Source organism: Delphinus delphis, chromosome 10, assembly GCF_949987515.2.
Source record: "Delphinus delphis chromosome 10, mDelDel1.2, whole genome shotgun sequence".
Taxonomy (NCBI): domain Eukaryota; kingdom Metazoa; phylum Chordata; class Mammalia; order Artiodactyla; family Delphinidae; genus Delphinus; species Delphinus delphis.
The window spans coordinates 80,557,066-80,578,418 of record NC_082692.2 but is presented as its reverse complement, the minus strand read 5'-3'; the positions used below and the strand labels follow the sequence as shown (position 1 = coordinate 80,578,418).

Here is a 21,353-nt window from a genome sequence, read left to right as displayed (position 1 = left end):
TTCAAGCTTTCATTTAACATTTCCTGGAATACCTAGTATGAGCCAGGCACTGCTGTGCTGCTGGGAGCACAGGAGTGAATAAGACAGGCATACAGGGCTAGGATTAGGGCTGGCAAATGAGGCATTCGCCTCAGGTGCAGAATTTAAGGGGCCTCTAAAAACTCAGCATTTGAGATAAACGATACCTTAATGCAGTATTTAAAACATCACAATGAATGCCCAAGAAACCCCATGGTCGACAAAATACAAGAAGTTTTGGTAAAGTCACGATCAGCTTTACTCATCTTTCCTTTGCCCCAGGCTCCAGTCTGGCTTGACGCGGCACTGTTGCCAATCCTGTCTTGGTGTGAAAACTTGGATACTCTGTTCTTAATGAATTTTGTTTTTTGTGTTCACTTTGATATTTAAAAAACACTGCATTCAGATATTCTTATCCTGGCTCCGGAGTTTTTCGACGGCCCCTTAAATGCTGCTCCCCTTCTCCCCCAATCCTGGCGCTGCAGACAAACCTCGCCTCTCACAGGACTCACGTTAAGATGGGGCACGACCTAGGGGTAACAAGGAAACCAGTAGGACTCACTGGTGGTAAGTGTTAAGGGGGCGTAGGACAGGGTCACGGGAGGATTTTCTTCTTTTGTGATTTTGGAGTGGTGAGAACGGAGCCAGCGTGCTTAGGATGGTGATGATCAGATCAAGCAAATGTGAACGGTGTGGACAGGACAGGCTGCAAATACAGGCCCCCAAGGAAGGAAGAGGACGAGGGCCGTTGTGCCAGGAGTGCATGAGGGGTGGGGTGTGTGGCCAGCGCCTGGGTCCTGCAGGGCCCTGGGGGTCATGTTAGGTTATGGTTCCAAAATCATTGGCCCTGCCGTAAATTTGGGGCACAGTAGATGCTCCCATGAGCCTTTTCTGCATTATTCTCTCTAGTTTTCTTTTTCCATTGGTTCCTTCCCCAGACAGCCTTTCAATTTTCATTTGGTTTGGTTCCCTTGACCTCCGGCTTCTAATCCCCCTTCTACTTGGTGCTTTTTTGGAACGTAAACCCCACCCAGATCTAGAGCTGAGAGCATCTGACTTGCACCTGTCCTTCACTGGGGATGCTGGTTAGTCTTAAAAATAAATTCCCCGAGTCCCAACGGCCACAGTCATCACAGCAGCACCACATTCAAACTTTGGGGAAGACTGCCTCAATTCATCCTGACACCAGTTCTATCTGATTTAAATTCTTTCCTTTACAGTTATTTTCTCCACTTTACAAAGGAGGAAATGGAAGCTCGGAGAGGTTAAATAAACCTGTGCAGTGTTGCCTAGTTGGTAAAGCTGAGAGCTGAACTCAGATCTGTTTGATTCCCCGAGCTGTGCCTTTAACCCTGAAGCTGCACTGCCCTAAATCCCCATACCCCCCTCATCTCAACCCACAGCCTTCCACCGAAGATTTTAAAAGGACAGGAAGTGCAGTGTTTCTCTCCTGTATCACTCGTCCTGCACCACCAGTCTTCTCTCTCTAGGTACCGGGTATTTCCTCTTAACTCCTCCAGACCCCTTGTCCAAACCCACACTCCCTCCAAGCCCAGCCTCCCTTCTCCCCTCCCAACCTGCCTTTTCTCCCTCCCCTGAGCTCCTGTTGAATTTAGGGACAGGAGGAGGCTCCTCACCCACTCCTCTGCGCTCTCTCTCTGCTGTGTGTGCCTTCTCTCCTTTTTCCTGCTAATGCACGCAGGAATGTTGACACGTGTAGCTGGCCACTGTGCCCAGCCGTCCACGCCTTACGGACATGCTACCTTTTTGAGACGGTTGGAGGAGTCGAGGCCTGGGCAGCTGGCTGCAATTGCACAGCTAGTACATGGGGGAGCTGGGCCTGCAGTCCTCAGTCTGACTCCTGTCCCAAGCTCTCCATGGCACCACTGCCTTCCTGGGTGTGCGAGGTGTAAAGACACGGATTCCCCTTTATGGATGCAGTAGGGGGTACTGGGGAAAATGCACATTTGGTAGCAAGCAGACCTGGATTTGAGTTCTGGTTCTGCCCCTTATGGGGACTGTGTCCCTGGGCAAGTTACTTACCTCTGTGCCTCTTTTCCCTCTCCTGGAACATGGGCATAATGACGCGTTAGCGAATTATAATAATTATTCATTGGAGCTGATGTCCAGAGCCTTGCCCATGGGGAGGGTTCCCTGTGTGTTATTTCTCTTCTCTTCTGCTACTCTCAGAAGCACACAGCGCACGCCCCTCGCCCCGAGCTGGGCGCCTTGTTAAGAAACAAATCCTTGAGGGCCGATAGGTTGAACCTTTACCACCGTGACCACCTCTGGTCCCTGGTGTCACACCGTGGGATGGACGAGACAAATTCCCCGGGGGCCCAGAGCAGTGGAACTTCTCACTGATAAGGATCGGAGCCCTTCCCGAAGGGAATTTTAATACATGACGGAGGCAGAAAGAGGCCGTCAGGAGTGCAGGGTGGGGAGGTGGAGAAGGATATTGAAGAAAAGAAAAAAATCACAGCCGACACACAATTGCTTCTAAATTAACTGGGTCTCCCGGGAGCTGTCAGTTCCTCCTAAACCCTGCACAGCCACTCGAGTCTGGAAAGCTGAGCGCAAGGGGAACCACAGGCTGGCAAAGCAGCGGGCGGTGGTTTAGCAGTGGTTTTATTTTGGAGGCCGGAACCACAGAGCATCGCAGGCCAGTGGGAGGGAGAGAGCGAGCCGGCGGAGGCCCCCGGAGGACGTGAGGATGCTCGTGCACCTGCTGCCAAGCCACCTGGTCCTCACTGCCCGCAGCTCCGAGGAAAGCCCACCAGGGAGGGCTTCCAGCCAGCGGGCCTGGACGGCGAGGCTCCGCTATTAATAAGAGGGGCTATTTATACCGGCCTCTTTCAAAACGGCACTCGGATCACGTTACTGCTGCCTGGCCCGGGAATGCTTCATATGGGTGCTGTCGTGTGCTTTCCAGGGCTGTTGACCTAAAATGTTCCTGAAGGCGGCGAGGAAGGCTGAGTGTGCCCTGCCGCTGGGTATTTATGGCTCACCCTCTGGTGTCCCAGGCTTCTGCTCTCCCCCCTCCACGTGTGCGTGTGCGCGGTGTGTTTAAGGGCGGGGTGAACTCCCAAGGGGGTGTCCTGTGAGGCACTGCTTTGGGGCTATGAATTACCCCCACCTGTTAAGCATGTACTATATATCTGGCTCTCTCCTAGGCTGTTAGATTTAATGATTTCAGCCAGATCCTGCCAGAACCCTGTGAAGCTGGTGCTCGTACTTTGCACACACTGGGGAGATGGAAGCTAAGGCACAGTGAGGCTAAGTGACACGCCGAAGGCCATTCGATCGGTAGGGGTGGGCTCGGGGTAGAATGGACCCGGGTCTGTCTGATGTAAAAATCTGAGCTAATCCCCTCCAAATAACCCCTGCTCTGCTGTGCCGCAACTGGGCCTCAGTTTCTTCTTTTAAGGTGAGGTGATGATTTAGTGCCTTCCTTAAAGGGTTGACATGTCATTCAGTGAGACGTGGCACATAAAGCCCTCAGCACAGAGCCTGGCACGTAGAAAAGCGTTTGCCCTTGTTGTTTATAAGTGCTGACTTCAAGTAACTATATCCTATGTCACGATATTAAAATAACTGTATCCGGCCAGCTGGTATACACACTATATCTATCGTAAGTCTTGCCAAAGTCGTTATGCAGTCTGCCTTATTCTCAAGTAGCTGAAAACACTAATAACAGTTATTGATTTGGAGTCTGTCCCTGACTCCAAAGTAGCGTGCTCCTACCTGCTACTGACGACTTTCTTCTGCTTGAGAAACAAAACGAACTGACGTTCCAACCCCCGGCCCAACTTTGACTGTTAGTGGCAGCTCCCTTTGTGTTTGGAAACAACCAAACTGCCTACGAATTGGCGGATCGGCTAAATAAATTATGGTTCATTCATACCGTTCATCCCAGCCGAGGAGCGGTCCACCGCTGGTTAAAAGAATTAGGGAGATTTCCGAGATCTCTTACTAAGGGGAAAACTGGTACTGAACAGTCTGTATAACACACAAGCATCTGCGTGAAAGAAAAACACGTGTCCATCCCTAGTAGCCGGCAGCCGGAGGAGGCCGACCAGCGGCCTGGAGGGCAAGGAAGCTGTGTATTTCAATATGTATTCCTGGTGTTCTTTTTTGAAACAGTTTGGAATTTTACTGTGTGCTTGTCTCAGCTATCAGTATATAAATAAATATGGCCAAAAATTTTTTAAAAACCAGAAAGCGCTATAAGTCAGAATGACCTGTGGGTTTGTTTTTCGTTGTTTCTTGATGCCTAATTCGACTGAGGCAGTCACAGTAGTGAAAGTCCTCAGAAGCATCCTTTTTTAACATTTTGCATCTTGCAGAATGTAAAAGCTTCCTATAAAGCAAGTTGAGGACGTAAATGGGAGTTTCAGAGAGAGCTGAGGGGGCCCAGGAGGGTGGGAAAGGCCCACCTCCGTGTCTGCCCAGGGGGGACCCCCCGCCCCCACCCCCATATCTTTTTCACACCTTTTCCAGCTGCAGGGTTGGGCCACAATTCGCGGTCTGATGCTCCTGGAGCACTTCTCGGTCCTGAATCATCAGGAAAAGGTTCAGTTATAGAAGCCAGATATTTTAGAAGGATGTTTAGGGCCTTGGATGGAAGCAAATTTGGGGGGGAGTCCAAAGTGGGGGAAGATTGCACAGCCCGAGGTATTCAGAAGATTTCATCAAACACAATCCTAAATTCCGACAATGTCTTTACATGTGGAGACTGTGCTGAACTTCCCGAGGGCCCTTCCCCGCCCAGCTCTGGCTGTGCTATTTTTGACCGGTCTCTATTTCAGTCTGGCAAGTTGGTCGTGTCTCAGCGTGAGTTGGTCCTCCGTTGCCTTCTGAGGGTAGTGTTCTGGTTTCAACCAGGGGCAGCGTGAACAAAGAGAGAGCCAGCAGTGGTGGAGCTGACTCAGATTTACTAGCGGTTCTTTTTAAGTAGAAATGATCCAGAAGTAAGCTAGCCTTGTAGATCTTCTCCTTTGAGCTCCATCTGACCTTTTCATAAATCCAGCAGCCCTGCTGAGATCAGAGCCTGCGATTTCTGCCTCATCCTGTTGACTCCGGGCTGCTGATCCAGACCTAAAATGTCCTGTTCACCTTCAGCACTGGTCCACGGCACCTGCACACTCTGCTTCCAGCATTTGGGTCAAGATACGAGATATTATGATGATGCCCCTTCTCCTTGTTCATTTATTATTCTGTGAAATTGGGTGGAGCAGTTTGTCATATGTGCAGCAGGGGTGGCCCGAGACCGAGCTCATTCAGCCAGAGTTCCCCTGCAGTGAAGTCCATACTGTTCATTTTGGATTTAAAATCAAGTCCAGTCCTAAGCGACTGCAGTGCAGTTACCATGTTACCCAAGGAATTATGGGCTTTCTGCCTGCTGGCCTTTTCGCTTGGTGGCTCTCCTTTGATTTGAAATTTAGAGAACTTACCTGTAAGGTGGGGAACAGTACTAGTACCTGGTTCCAACCTCAGAGGTGTAGCGATGCAGTGACATAATACTGTAGGGTTGCTACCGTCGCTATAAATAAGTAGAGGTGATGGTTAAGAACCTAAACTTTGGGGCTAGACACACAGGGCCACTGCCTTTTACTACTGGTGACCTTGGGCAAATTACTTAACGTCTTAGTGATTCAGTTTCCCCATTGGTACAATGACATTGTTCATGGGGCCTGCCTTGTAGGGCTCTAAAGACGGGTCCGTGTACTGAAAGGCTCTTAGAGTCGTACCTGGCGCATAATAAGCCCTCAGTAAGTTAGCTGCCGCTATTATTATTATGACCCCCCAACACCTGTGTTGGAGAGTAAATCTGTAAGAAATGAAGAGTTCTTAAGCAAGCTGCCTTCTTGGCAACAGGCCCCTGACCTTAGTTTCCCTTGCTCTGATAAGATCTGAGGCTGTCTTCTAGTGATAACGTGCATTTACGGTACTGTGAAGATTTATTAGTAGAGATTCATACTGATGGAGTGTTTTCAGCATCCCTGTACCGAGATAGGAAACGGATCGCAGCAGGGGTGGAGAGATAAAAGGTGAAGGAGAAGCAATCTGATTTAGGGGGCGGTCAGATAAGAGACTGTTAAAGTAATTAATTGTCTCCTTCAACACACAAACAAGGGCCCTTTAAGTGGAGAAGGGATTTGCCGCATGATACAGATCTGCTTTCTCTCTGCCAGATGCTTCAGTCATGAAGCTATTGAAACAGACATGCTGTGTCCCTCAGCCCAGTAATTGCCAAGCTTCATCTCTAACTAGCTTTGGCACTGAAGAAGGCAAATGGGATAATTCAAGGCCTTTTCCCTTTTTTTAACCCTATTCATTTCTATAAAAGATGGCAGACAACCAGATTATTCTATTCAAGCAAACACTAGCTGTAAACTTGTATGAATACAGCTGTCATTTCAGTGGCCTTGTCTTCAAACCATAACAAGATGCTCTGTGTAAGACATACTCTCTGCAAAAATGAGAGTAAGATAACCTAGCTTTATCCTTGATTCTGCGTCCCAGATGCAGTTTCTTTCCAGCCCGTCACCCGGCAAAAAGCCTGAGCACTGCTTTGGCTTTCTTAAGGATTTTTGCACTCACTGTGCAAGCCTGATTTTCGATTCTCTTCTCAGATTTGGAAATACATGTCCATGTAAGGAGGCCAGATTCCGGAGCCTGTGGGGGCGGACCAGGCGAGCTGTGTTCTGGTTCTCGGGCTTCCCCTTCCATTCAGAGTCATGAACTATGGAAATACAGATTTAGAATATTCGAGCGGGAAGGGAGCTTGGGAAGCATCTGAGGTCTGAGGAGGATTTTCCAGTTGTCTGTGTGCAAAAGTGTGTGTGTATATATCCGTTATACGGATATATTCCTGGGAAACGTGTCTGGAGACTTCATCAGAGTTCAGAGAAGCTAGAATCTCAAATAGATGAGAATCTCCAAGTCCAGCTCCTTTGCTGTTGTACAGATGAGGCATTGGAGTAATTGAACCACGTGTCCCAGCGCCAGGAACCCAACGGGAGTGCGGGAGTCTTTGGCCCTGGGTCCGAGCGTGTTGCCCTTTGGTGAGGGCAGAGCCGCGTCAGGGATGTGTACAAAACAACCAGGAGGGGGCGGTCTTTCCTCCCCAGATCCTTTTCTGACTGTTTCAGCCCCCGAGGAGCGCTCTCACTGGGGGTCTTGAGGGCGCTGTCGTTCTGCATCACGCACCTTGGCCTGCGTTCGCAGTTCGCTGTCTGTTAGTCTTGATTTCTGAGCTAGATTGGAAGCTCCTAGAGGACGGGAGACATCTCCTGAGTGTTTATTCACAGACTCTGGGTGTGGTAAATAATTGGTTTTTGTGACCTGGCATAAATTCTCTCCCGTTAACAACTTGCTTTTAAATTCTTTATCTTGTATTCAGCATTACAACATAGCAGTCTTCCCATGGCCAACTCAGCACTGTTGGTTTTTTTTTATTTCCCTTTTATGTCTGTGATTTCTTCCTATTACTTTGAATGATTCGTTTCTTCTTGTTGTCATTACAGGTACCTCAATAACAATGAGTTGACAGCCATACCGTCGCTGGGTGCGGCCTCATCTCGTATCCTCTCTCTCTTTCTGTAAGTGGTGCCATCTGGGGGACCCTGGACTGTGTGGGGAGGCCATGGTATCATCTTGCTGACATTTGGTGGCAGGGCAACTCGTGTTTGTGGGCTCACTGGTAAAAAAAAAAAAAGGGGGCCTTTCTCTATGTAGCTCTAATGATGATAACAAAAGCCTTGCTTGCTGTTTTGGGGTGTGTAGAATTAAAACCCAGAAGTTTTGCCTCATCTCTAATTTGGGGGAAAATTATCTTTTTAATGCCCAGGGGTACGTAGAATTAAATTTCTTTGTCCTAGCGGTTAAGCTGCAATTTGAGTGAATAAACTCAACTTAAAAGAAGCTGTGTGCATGATAAGACAGTAGGCTCATCTTTGTGGTAATGAATTTGGGAATGTGACTCCACTCACTTTCATGGCTTAAAAAAAAAACAAAAACCACCAGCCTTCTGAAATCAATATAAAAGTAAGGAATTCGTTGTCATGGTCAAGTGTTAGACAACATACAGCGTGTCGATTATTATAGACAACACACTGCAGATGAAAAAGGGTATAAAGAAACTTAAATGAGAAAGAAAGGGAGGTAACTGAGAGCTACCCCACTTCTTCAGCAGTCAGCTGGAGGCGTTTGCTTGTTTGAAACTCGCCCAGAGGTCTTTCCAGATAAACCAGTCATGAGTCCAACAATTTTCTAGGCCAGATTTTAGTGACAGCTCCCCCAGCAGAGCGCCTCCCTCTTCACACCTAATTTCCTGTTCCCACACCAGCCCCACTGGTTTTTATTTGATTTTGATTTTGCTGATGTTGTAACTGGTCTGCTCACCTGTGGGTATCTCTTGTCGACCCTGAGCCAAGCAGAGGGACCTGGTGGGAAGGAGTCATCATCCGTCTGATGGCTGGTGCAGCTTTTAGATCTCCGGGTTTTGCTGGCCACAGGCCCTGCGATCCGGAGATGCCCTGTCCTTGTGAAACATGGTCTCGGGCTCAACCCTTTTCAAGGCACTGTGGGGTTGGGGAGCAGGGGGTTAGAATCGTGGCCCAGCCTTGTGTCCCGGACAGACAGATTCACCTCTCTGAACCTCATTTTCCTCATCTGCAGAATGTGTTCTTGGCCCGCTGTACACATAGGGGCAGTGGGCCCGAGCTTCAAGGCGAGTGTGATGTGTATGAAGCTCCCCGTCCTGCACAGCCAGAGTAGGTGTTTGACAGATGACGGCTGGCTGCTGGCTGGTAGCTAGTTGTCACCTGGCCCCTTGGGCCTTGGCATGATCTCACCTTTAAGGGTCTGTGAGTCACTTCTTGTACCTGTGAAATGCTGGCACAAAGGACGTAGCTCTTTGTCCCAAGATGGACAGTCAAGGATCTGACTCTCTTTTTGTACCCATCTGGCCTGCAGGGTCTGGCATCTGGAAGGTGTCTCATTGCTCGTTAAATTAAATGAGTCACCCTTACCTGAGGCCGGTTAGGGACATGTCAATCCCTGGTATGTGTATAGAGCAATGCACCGGAAGACGCTTTTAACTCCTTGCTATTTAAAGGACGGTCCTTGGACCAGCAGAGTCCTATCGGCACTGAGCTCGTTAGAAATGCGGGATCTCAAGTGTCATCCCAGCCTTGCTGAGTCAGAAGCTGCCTTCACAAGCTCCGCTGGCCACCTGCCTACTTGTTCAAGTTTGAGAAGCACTGCTTTCCCTCCCCTTGGTTGGGAAGCCAGGGCCAGAGAGAACATCTTTGTGTTACCAGACAGGAAACCAAGGCTGCCTGAGTTCCTGTAAGGTGCAAAATCGAGAGGTGAACCAAAACGGGACCCAAATGCTCGTTCACTGCTCCTTTCTCTTCCCCCCGGCACAGCAGGCAGGAGTGTGGCAGGTGACCCGTCCTTGCCCCGAGGGCCCGTGGTGCTCTGAATCAGGCCATGCTCTGCTCACTAAAAATACATTTCTGTTCCTTGGCCGAAGTGTCAGGAGCAGTGGGGCTGGTTGGCCTTGTTCCTGCTATTCCATTAGACAGCATTAAAATATGTAAAGTAGGACAGAAAAAAAAAAAGACTCCCTCCTGGTTTTAATTCAGTTTGGAAAATGGAGGTTCGTATTGGCAGATACTACCTTTGGCCTGAAGCTGGTCTCCATCTGACTTGGTCAGTGATTTCTCTGAAAATACAGACACTGAAGGGTCTTTATCTTCCTTCTCTCTGAGGGGCCTGTGTTCTCCAATCTTAGACCCCTGGATCTAGTGCCTGCAGAGTTAGGCTAGCAGGGTGACATCGGGGTAGCAGGATTATAGATAATATTGCTCTCATCCTTCATGCCTTCCTGTATTTCCCGAGTGGGTCGTGCAAAGGACAGGGGAGAAAATAGCAGAGCGGGCAACAAATGAACATGATTTTCTCACCTCTCCATCCACATGATGATTGCAACCGTCCAGGCTTCGAAGAGCATGTTTTGCTGGTGTGTTTGTGGCTTTTCAGAACCATAGCGGTAAAAGGTGTCACATGTTCAACAAACATTTAGTCGGTACCTTCTGTGCCCGTGCAGTTGGGGCCCAGAGTGACCTCGGAAAGATTCAGTACCATCGCGTGTGGGAAGTTCCTGACATGATGTCTGCAAATGTGGTTCGTCAGTTAGCTTCATCAACGTTGACGCTGGTGGCCCTTCGTCTCCATATTCTCCCCTTTGTGGGCAGGAGGAGGATGAGAAGAATAATGAGAATGTGCAAAGGGACCAGATGGCTGAGGCTGTCTGAGTGAGAGGAGCTGGGACAGCTTTCTGGGGACAAGGTTGTGGGCAGGCGGGGCAGGGAACAGGGGGGACCAGGCACATATCCAGCTCTGTCTCTGATGGTGTTGTGACGTGGGACAGGGTGCTTTTTCCTCATCTGGTGAGTGAAGGGGTTGAAACACGTGGTACGAGTACACTTGCAGCTTGTATATTCCTTCTGTGACTCAGAAACTGAGAGTTGGGGCGGTAATGTCACAAAAGAAATACCCCTGTCCTGTAAGCACTGTTGCTGCCTTACGTCTTTCAGAAGTCGCAGCTTTGTGTTCCAGCTCAGACACCTGTAATGAGGGACTTTTGCCTCTGGATTTTGTTTGCCTGTAGAAGTCGGCTCTTCATCTCTGTGTTTGGTTTCCTGTCTCCCGTGTCCTTGTCAGTAACCCTGGTTCCTCACTCACAAGACAGTGTTCTGATCCCCCAGACACCAGTGCCCTTCTTTGCTGAGGTCACACTTGGGAGGGCTGTGTGGGAAAAGGGTTTGTTTCAAGTCCGGCTTTACTATCAGGGCCTCAAAACAGAGTTTTCTAGAGTTTGGGGAACTGGAGTCCTTCAGGAAAATTTCAGTTGGTTAATACTTTCTGATTAAAGGAATCAAATTCAATTAAAGTATTTGTCAAAGAGCGGATTTTTATTTGCATCGCGTTCTGCAGATAATGCCAAAGCCATTTGTCCTTAATAACCAAAAAGCATTAAACTCGAGGAAAGCTTTTAATAGGATTGGGTTGGAGCGAGGGAGCTAAATTTGATAAAATAGTTCTCTGAAAAAGAAACAGACTTTTGTTCAACAGGGACAGAATCTGCTGGTAGATTTTCACGTTTGAGATTTTTTTTTTTCTAATTCCAAGTCCAGGAAACTCAAGTTATGATTCCCACAGCAACAGTAATTTCGTGTGATGCATAAGTGACGTTTCTGGGGAAGAAAAATTTCCAGTTTTCCTGTGGTGTTACTGCACTTGTATCACTGAGGAGATTGGTTCCAGTGGAAATGGTTGCGTTTTTTTTGTCACTCCTAGGAGTAAAAAACTTGCTGTAAAATCGACTTTAGTTTTAAAGCACAGCAGCTTTGTCCCAGGTGTATTAGCTGTAGCATGTTTCCCATATGGCCCTTGGCTTTGTCCACGTAACTTCTTTTCCAGTTGGTGGTGTGTTTTGGACCCTGTCCCCTGCCCATGCCTTGCCGCTCCCCCTCCCCCAAGCTGTGGCCTTGATCAGGTAGGAGATCTTGGCTAAGATTCCGTGCACACAATTACCTGTGACTTTGTCATTGTGCTGTTAAAATCCTTAGGTTCTATGTTGCATTTGAAAACACATCAAAATACCTTTTACTTCGAATCTTCGGTGGGGGGGGGGAAACTTTTCTGAAAACTATATATATATATATTTTTTTTTTTTTTTGAAAATAGGATTACTCTTTTTTTTTTTTTCTTAATTAATTTATTTATTTAGGGCTGTGTTGGGTCTTCGTTTCTGTGCGAGGGCTTTCTCTAGTTGTGGCAAGCGGGGACCACTCTTCACTGTGGTATGCGGGCCTCTCACTATCGCGGCCTCTCTTGTTGCGGAGCACAGGCTCCAGACACGCAGGCTCAGTAGTTGTGGCGCATGGGCCTAGTTGCTCCGCGGCATGTGGGGTCTTCCCAGACCAGGGCTCAAACCCGTGTCCCCTGCATTAGCAGGCAGATTCTCAACCACTGCGCCACCAGGGAAGCCCCTATATTTTTTTTATTGAGAAAAAACTAACATAACATAAAACACTGTTTTATCGGATTTAAAGTGTATGGTCAGAAACCTTTAGTACCTCCTCAGTGTTGTGCACCCCTCAATGCTGTCGAATTTCAGAACGTTGCCATCACCCCCAGTACAAACCCCCTACCCCTGAAGCCGTCACCTCTCCTATCCCCGTCCTCCCAGCTTCCTGGCAACCAGTAATTTGAAAACTCATCTTTTCTTTTTTTTCTTTTGAGAAAAGTATCTTTCTCTCCTGTTAGCAAAGTACCTGGAGGACTTAGAATATGAAAAATTTAAATGAAAACATCAGAGGCGGGTTGAACTATGTGGTTCTGTATTTTGCTGTGACCTCTTAGCTGAAGAAAAACTGATGAAATCAAAGGGATGGCGTATTTAACATCGCTTTATGGTAACTTCCGGAGAATAAAACCTGGAAGGAATGAAACCTGCTGCCCCGTCTGTGACCCCACTGGGAGCCAGTTAAGTGGGTGCTGCTGAGGGAGCATGAGGCGAGGCAGGGAGGGATGGAGGGAGCTCTTCTGGGCTGGGTCTGCTGGGGAAGTAAAATCAACAGCAGTATTTAACTCTCCGTGTGCCTAGCACACCCTCTAGAAAAAAGGGGCCAGATCAGTCTTTTTTACAGGCTCATTAATGGGAAGATCAATTCACATTAAAGCGTAATTAAAGAGTGAGCCTTAGGGCTTCCCTGGTGGCGCAGTGGTTGAGAGTCCGCCTGCCGATGCAGGGGCCACGGGTTTGTGTCCTGGTCCGGGAAGATCCCACATGCCGCGGAGCGGCTGGGCCCGTGAGCCATGGCCGCTGAGCCTGCGCGTCCGCAGCCTGTGCTCCGCAACGGGAGAGGCCACAACAGTGAGAGGCCCACGTACCGCAAAAAAAAAAAAAAAAAAAAAAAAAAGAGTGAGCCTTAGCAGGAGGCAGTGAGGATCTGGGCAGCCTCTCGGGAATGGGGAGAGGAATCCATTTCCCCGAGGGCCCAGCCAGGGAGAAAGGGGCCCCGAACTCAACTTCAGAAAATTAGGTTGGGCTTCAGGACCTGAGCTGAGACTGTTAATTTTCAGGTGAAATTACTCTGAGTAATGAATAGTCGCCTAGCATTGCTAAAACGTGTGTGTGCGTGCGTGCGCGTATGTGTGCGTGCGTGCGCGTGCGTGCGCGGTCTTACAAAGTTGAGTGGTAACCTTGGACGGTGGAGCTCTTTGCCTCCTGATACAAAGGTGGACCTATGGGGACTACAAGTATGTGTACAAGGGGAGGTGGACGTTGAAATTCTCCCTAAGGTAAGGATTGTCCGTCCTTCCTGTGGGGGAATTTGCTGGACCATCCACGAGTCATCAGGTGAAGAGTGGACTTAATCAAGTTTAATAGAAAATGTGGCGATGGGCAGTTCTTTCCGCATCCTGCTTCTGAGCGGCGTCCTCCAGTAAGAACCCAGGTTAGTCTTGCTGGTGAAGGAAGGCCAGTCGGCTTGGGCGTTGGTGTAAAAGTAAACCCCATCTGGGCTGTTGACATCTTATTCGCTGCAGGCCTTTGGACACACTCTCATCAGGATCGTGGAGTCAGTAGTGACTGAAACGCTTTAGGGAGAAACTGGGAACAAAGCTGTGTTTAAAAGGCCCCGAGTCAAGTGTGAATGAATCTCCGTGTTCCCTGAGCAGCCTGTAGCCGGTTCAGATCCCAGATGCTAAAGGGAAGCCAGGGCCCTAGTCAGAAAGCAGCACAACAGGAAAATAGATGTAAACTGGGGGCTTCGGTTCCTCTCTTCTGTGTCTTCAGAGACGTGCTCCCTTTCTGCCTCGTTTGCCCAGATTTCTGTGGGTGTGAACGGATTCTTTCCTCTGGGTAAAACGTCACACCCGTTCCCTTGGGAGATCATGGCTTCTCTCCATCACCTGTTTGGTTCTCAAACTAGACCATTTACCAGCATCACCTGGAGGGCTCGCTGGGCCACAGGATGGCTGGGCCCCAGCCCCAGTTTCTGATCCGGCAGGTCTGGGTGAGTTGTGACTGAAGAATCTGCTTTGCTCACAAGTTCCTAGGTGATTGCTGTTGCTACTGGTCTGGGAACCTCCCACCCTTGGAGAACCACTACCTGAGCTTCTGTAGTACTGTGGTGGGGGGCAGGGTGGTGTCCTTAGCAACCACGCTGCTGAGCCTTTGGAGGGCAGTCAATTATTTAGACAGATTCCCCTTGTCACCGGTATGGGCACAGGCATTTCTTTGGGACAGTGGGGCTCCAAGCCCTGGTTAAGGTATTTATTTCCGAGCAAAGTGCTGGGGGCAGTGGACTGGGAGCGAGCGTGGGCAGCACGGCTCTGTCTCTGGCCGCGGTTTGAGGCCCACGGCTGTTATCAATTTGTCTCTGCTTAATTGACTGTTGACTGGCGATCACGTAGGCCTCCCCATCAGACCTTCACGAGTCCCTGGGAGGCAGGGAGCCTCTTCTGGCAGGAGATCTGTACCCATCTCCACGTGCAGGTATCAGCAGCTCTGCTTACAGCTGTGCCTCCCTGCCGGAGCCGCTTTCAGCACCGCTTACCTTTCTGCTGATTATCGGTCACTGTTATCAGATACAACTTGACCCTCGACTGAGACTGGAAAGGTGCTGCTTTGTTCCAGGCGAAGCATCTGGAAGGTGAGCACAGCCATGCTCGTCTGCCCTGATGGGGGAATCAGAACTCGGGGCCCACAGCTGTCCTCCACCCTGCGTCCAGTCGTGGCCCCGATCCTCACCTCCTGTTTTCTGGCCTTCTGCCCCTGGGAGGCTGACCTTCTGGTTGTCAGTGAGCGCCAGAAATCAAAGGAAAGTGGAGGAAGCTGAGACGGGGGCCCAACAGGGAGGTGTGCCAGCGCGCGCTCCACCTGAAGCCCAGGACAGACAAACGTGCCCCACGGGCCAGAGTCCCTGCCCTCAAGGGACTCGCAGTCTAGTTGCAGAGAAGGATGAGTAAACAGGCAGTTGTCATACCAGCCAGGGCCTGGGAAGTTCTCAGGGGCTCCTGGCCGCCGTCGCTGATGGGGTGCAAGACGGGGAAGGTTCCCAGACAAAGAGACCTGTAAGGTGTATACCTCCTTTCTCTCCCCGCTGCAAGATGGGGCCGTGAGGTGCTCAGCCAGCACGCTGGCCAGTTGGAGGAGCGCTGGGAGAAGGGCTCATAGGACATGGCTGCTTCCCTTTTAAGGCCAGTTTGCTCCCCATTTACCCCTTTGTCAACAGGCAGGCTGCTCTGAAGGGCCAGGAAGCTTCTGTTGGAAGGCAGAGCGGGACCCCTGGTTCTCAGACCGGCAGGCTCATTAGACTCTGGGCACCATGAGTGAGCCTCAAAATAGAAAGTTTACTGGAAACCCAGTACACAAAGACAGCAGCTCTGTGTCCCGGAAGCTTCCCAGGACTTCTGTAGTGCGGACTGCCTCTTGCCCCAAGTCTCAGGGAGCCTTTCGCTGGGAAAGGAACCGCTGAGGACTCCGCGGCGAGCCTGCCAAATTACACACAGTCCTGACTTGTCATTTTCCTTCTCTCTTTTCTTTCCTTTTTTTTTTTTTTCTTCTTTCTTTGAGACTGGGGGTGGTAAGGCAGCCAGATGAGCGGTCCATCTGCAAACCATTTGCTGCGAAAGGGAAGGGAACGCCAGCTGTGGAGTCTGGGGAGCTGAGGGAGGGGCGCACCCGTGGAATAGGAACTTGGTCACGGAGGTCATTGCCTTTTTTGGGAACTCGGTAGCTTAGGGTCTGTCGTTGAGAGTTGGCCTTTGTTGTGTGTTTGGGTTTTTTCTTCCCCTTCTCTGTCTCATTTTTTCTGATGACCGTGTAAGTTTTAAATAGAGTCCAAGACCCAGTGGGAATGGGGATGCTGGTGCAGCATGGATGGTCTTGGAGGGAAGTACCTCCTTCCAGCAGTGGGTGCTGAAAGCACGGCAGGGCTGTGTGACCCGGCAGCACGGGGAAGGGAAGCGGAGCTGCTTTGTCCGTTGCACAATCTCCCGTGTGAAAGGAGCTGGCCCCCGCCCATATCCACAGCCTCCTTCCAGCCAGGCCGTTTCCTCCCCCTCCCCCTGCACTCCCACTTCCTGCAGGTGGCTTCTGTAATCCACTTACCCTGGGGGAAGCTTCGCCAGCCTGTGCACCTAATCCGAAAATGGCCAGCTCGACTTTGACCCCTGTGGTGACCTTGCAGAGAAGGCCAGGCCAGTTGTGTCTGCTCACACCTGGGAGCCATTTTCAGCTTTTACAGCCCAAGTGGAAGAAATGTGTTTGTATTTATGCCAGCCCTTCCTTTCATAATGCCTTTCGTTGTTGGGCAATACGGAGGGAATATTAGATTCCCCCTGCCTGTTCAAAGGCAAGGGTTTTTAGAGACAGGTTAGTTTACCCAGTGAATTAAATCGAGTCATGCAAAATGACCAGATTTTCTAGTTCAAAAATGGTCAAAACATCAGTAGTCTCATCATGGTTCAGCCTCTTGAGATGGAAAATTGCAGCGGTCACTGTATGTGGTACACAGTCGTTGTCAGGCATTGCTCTGTGTGCCTCCCCAGGCCTCACCTCATTATATTGCCTCTGCAGTCCTAGGAGGCACAAGGTCTGTTGTTACGCACTTTTTACAGATGATGCGCCTGAGGCACAGAGAGGGCAAGACACTTCTCTGAGGTCACACAGGAGGTGGTAGAGGTGAGTCTTGGTCTCATTTCTCTGCACCTCTGGGGTTTGTGTGCTCACTGTACACAGGGAAATGTGTGGTCTGGGGGCCTGGGAGGGTCTTGTCATTTTCACGTGCTGACATATCAAATTGTGTTAAGAGGGGTGCGCCTTGGGACTGCGGCCAGTAGGCTCTGGTGTGGATAAGAGGCTGCACCCCACGCATGGGCGTCTCTTCAAGTCGCGTGCCTGCCTCGGAACATTGGGCAGCCCTCAGTATGATTTTCATTAACTGATGCAGAGTGACGGGAAGTCCTCCTGCCCTGAAGATTAGCCTGACCGTCCCCTCACCCCCCAAACACACCCTGCTGGGTTATTCTGACTGATTCTGGTCGCCCGTCTTGTAAGGGTGCAGGGAGGAAGACTCGCCTTGCTGTCAGGTCTCTGCAGCGCCCAGGCCTGTTCAGTTGTGCCAGCAGCTCTTCAGACAGTGGCCCTCTGCCCTCCAACACATCACTTCGAGGCGAATTCCTCCGCAGTTTCCTCACTTCCTGGACGCCTTTCAAACCCAAACGGCTGAAATAAAGGTGCCAATTTGTAGTTCTTTCTTCCCAACCCCTTCAACCAGGAGGGGGAATTGTGTGCTGCCAAGGATGGCAGGGCTGTGGGATGCAGCCAGGTGGCACTCCCGGGGTGTCCTCTCTGGGGGCTGCTGGTCTCTGCTCAGCTGTATGGCTGTAGGGTCTTTGAGGGCAAAGAAGCTCTTCATCGGTGGGTAGGGCTGTGAGAGGCGGGTTGCTGTGAATCAGTTTGTAAAGACCGGGGCTCCTTCCCCAAGTAATACAGGGAGAAGGCAGGTGCCAGTGGATGTCTTCCCCTTACAGTGCGTCCGACATCATAAGCGCCTTATAGAGAGGGGGCAGTTCTGCACAGTGGTTAAGAGGAGGCTCTGGATCCACCGCATCTGGACGTGAGTCCTGCCTCCGTCGCCTGTGCTGGTTCTCTGGGGCCTCAGTTGGCTCCACTTGTGCAATGGTGTTGGCTGTGAGGATCCGCTAAATACTCCGTGTCTCAGTACAGGGTCTGGTGTCTACTGAAAGTGCACCAGGTTGGAGACACCGTTCTATCCCTGACCCATCAAGGGCCTTCTGGGCGTGGATGGAGCTGGCCCTGCTTTGCGCTGCTGTGTTCCAAGGGGCATTGGTGGGTATTCTCCACCCTGAACTGGGAGGCCTGGTGTGGGAAGCAGGGGTAGAGGCTCTTCACGTCCCCTGAAAATGGACTCTGCTTGCAGATACCTGTTGTGGTGTGGCTCGCGCTCTTGTGATAGACAGATCCTCTCCATCCTTGCGTGTGTGTATGTGTGTGGGATTTAGCTTAGCTTTCTCGTGTATTAATTCCCTCTATGGGAACTGTTGCGTGCATCAGGAGAGTTGATTTCCCTCCTCTCTTCTCATTGCCCGTTCCTCTAACTGGGACAGGTGCAGCAAGGCGCAAAGCACTCTGCAGATACCTTAGCAGTGGCCCCCATCCTTGGCCGCACCGTAGAAGGACCTGGGGAACTTGAACAAGCCTAGAACCCCGGGCCGCATCGCAGGGCAGGTTAAAGGAGAACCTTGGGGCTGGGGGGCTGTTGCGGGAGGGACATTGGTGTTTTTTTGGTTTTTTTTAAGCTCACCAGTTCCTTTCAACATGTAGGCAAAAATTTTAATGAGCCACAGCTGGGCACATGCAGGTGAAAGGTTTAGTCCCCTTCTCTCCTTCCCTCTGATACCTGTCACTTAACATACTCAGGCTCCCCTACCTTCTTGACTTTCACACCTTCTTTCTTTCTTTTTCTCTCCAAGTAGAGGAAAAAGAGATACTAAGGCTGACCTTTAATTTAGCGCTTATGATTCTCGGGGCGGGGGGCCTGTGAAAGGTTTTAGTTACCACTTTTACCACTGATTTAATGGGAAGATACTGCAAAGTTAGCCATTCAAAATGACTGAGAGAGGCTCTTGGCTTTGTCGTGTGTGGGGCAGCGTGTTTCGCCTGGTGAGGCATGACCACCTCGTTGGGTGATCACAGAACTTGATTGTGGATTTGCCGCCTAAACTGGGGTATCTTCTTCCCCCCCCCCCCCCCCCCCCCCCCCCCCGAGAGGCAGACCACCCACCTCTCACTTGCATTCTGCCTATAAATCAGAGAAGAAGCATTTATGATGGTGGGGGAAGAAAACCCTCTTTATAGTGAAACAATAGGCAAAACTTACCTCAGACTCTTTAAAAACCTTTTTCTTTATCATTCCGAAAGTCAGGCTTTGCTCTTCTTAAAAACAAAAAGAATACGTAAATATAAGCCATAGAAAGTGAAGCTTTCCCTCTAACCCCACCCAAAGGCTGTGCTGTAATACGGCAGAATTCTAGTGCTGACATTCAGCTCGGATAAGTATCTTGGTATTTTGTGAGGGTTGTTTTGGAATTGGCCCCTTCGACAAGGCCCCTTCGACAAGTCACAAAGAGTAATTAGAATTTTGGAAATAAGGGGAAAAATTCCCTTGGACTTTTTGGGAATGTGACGTTTTCTCCAAATCATGTGTGGTTCTTTTTTGTATGCGGAAAAACAGTGTTTATCAGCACGCAGAGTGAAGTTTTTCTGCCTGGTGATTGTTGTTTGATTTGGGGAATCCGTGTGAGGACTGGCCATTCCAGGGGTTCCCTCTCCTCCTGGCCTTGCCGACAGCAGTGATAAACCCTTTCACCACCCGAGGCTCCTTGTAGGCCAGGCCGGCCCCTGCCTGCCTCCCTCATTCTCTAGTGTGTGTTAGCAAGAGCCGTGATTTGGGGATGCTCCAGCAATTATGTGGTTCCAAATCGCCACACGCCTGTGGTTCTCACGCCTGTCTTCACTTTCCTCCGTTCCCTGAAAAACAGTTGTAGCTCCTGGGAGGCTCAGTAAATTGTCCAGGGAGAGAGAGGGCTTCAGAAAGCAAAGTGCTGGGCTTCCCTGGTGGCGCAGTGGTTAAGAATCCGCCTGCCAACGTAGGGGACATGGGTTCGAGCCCTGGTCCAGGAAGATCCCACATGCCACGGAGCAACTAAGCCCGTGCACCACAACTACTGAGCCTGTGCTCTAGAGCCCGTGAGTCACAACTACTGAGCCCTCGAGCCGCAACTAGTGAGCCTGCGCTCTAGAGCCCGCGAGCTGCAACTACTGAAGCCCGCGCACCTAGAGCCTGTGCTCCGCAACAAGAGAAGCCACCGCAATGAGAAACCCGCGCACCGCACCGAAGAGTAGTCCCCGCTCGCCGCAACTAGAGGAAGCCTGCATGCAGCAACGAAGGCCCAACGCAGCCAAAAATAAATGAATAAAAGAAAAGAAAATAACAAAGAAAGCAAAGTGCTGCTGTGCATTGTGGGTACCATCAGACCTTGAGGCCAAGGTTCATCTTGTCCCTGCCTGGTGGTCCCATGGGTCACTTTGGGGAAGAGACAGCACATTGGTGAGGACCCTGCCTGCTTCTCATACAGCTGCTCCTTTATGGGCATTTGAGCAGAGAATATTGGTCCAGTCTCTCTTCACCTCCAGCTGGACACGGGGTGTTAGGGTGACTTCTGTGCTGGCAGGAAAACCCCCCTACACCATTCTCTTGTCAGGACATCACCCAACAAAGTGCTTCCTATCTCTTGAACTCAGAATGCAGCAAGCCATTCTCAGCGAAGTGGGTGCTGGCGCCCGAGGAACGGGGAGAAACCATCCCTCCCGTGAACTTGGCCTCCCCCTCAGCTTCTAGCCCTGCCTCTGCCAGATATACCCCTACAGGGTCTTTCACGAGTCACCTCTCCACTTTGGGTTTCTGTTGCCTCAGCTGTAAGGAAAGGTCCTGGTCCCACATCAGCCCCACTTAACCAGGGTCAAGGACACACGGCTACTTCCTCTCCTGCAGGCCTGGGGCGGCACCTGGGCTGCGTGTTCTCTGGAACAAACGTCCATCTCTAGTTGAGAACGTCTCTCATGGCTTCCTGGCAGAGGCTCAGATGCTTGTGAGTTCTGTCTAGTGGGCCCACTGAGCCACCCGTGTTGAGAAGCTGCTTAATTAGCACCCTAGCTCATCCTGGCCACTGCCAAACCTGGGACCCACACCTTGTTTCTGAAGGGGTCCTCACGGCCTTGGCTCCAGCGGCGTCCAGGCTTGGTCCTTCTCTTCCTCTCCATCCTCCCTCCCACATGAGCCCCGTAGAACTCTACCCTCATCGCCTGCCACTGCACACCTACCACCCGGTGGGGTGCCTGCCTTGTGGTGGCCCCGCAGTCAGTATTTGGTGAAGAAATGAAGGAAGGAGCCCTGTGGCTTCCGTGTCACCTAAGGAATAAAGTCTTGGGCTCTTTCAGAGTTGGCCCCTGGTTCCCTTTCTTCCCGGCATCTCCCCACTTCCTGCCTCGAGCTTTCCATCAAGCTGCTCGTGATGGGAGCCCACACAGACCGGGGGTCTGATTCCAGGCCTTGTTCATGCTGTCACCTCTGTCTGGAATGGCTGTCCCTCCCCCCGCCACCTCCACAGCACTGTGGCCCCATCTGTTAGTGTGCCCGTCACGTCTCTGTCTTTGTGTCTCCAGG

At 50.6% G+C, this 21,353-nt stretch overlaps 1 protein-coding gene across 1 annotated transcript in view; it reads left to right on the top strand.

Moving 5' to 3' along the window:
- LRIG1 (leucine rich repeats and immunoglobulin like domains 1) overlaps positions 1 to 21,353 on the top strand; it is a 120,963-nt gene that overhangs the window by 42,738 nt on the left and 56,872 nt on the right. Inside the window, exon 3 of the mRNA XM_060022860.2 lies at positions 7,548 to 7,622. Within this exon, the coding sequence (XP_059878843.1) occupies positions 7,548 to 7,622 (75 nt within the window). The remainder of the gene's footprint in view (positions 1 to 7,547; positions 7,623 to 21,353) is intronic.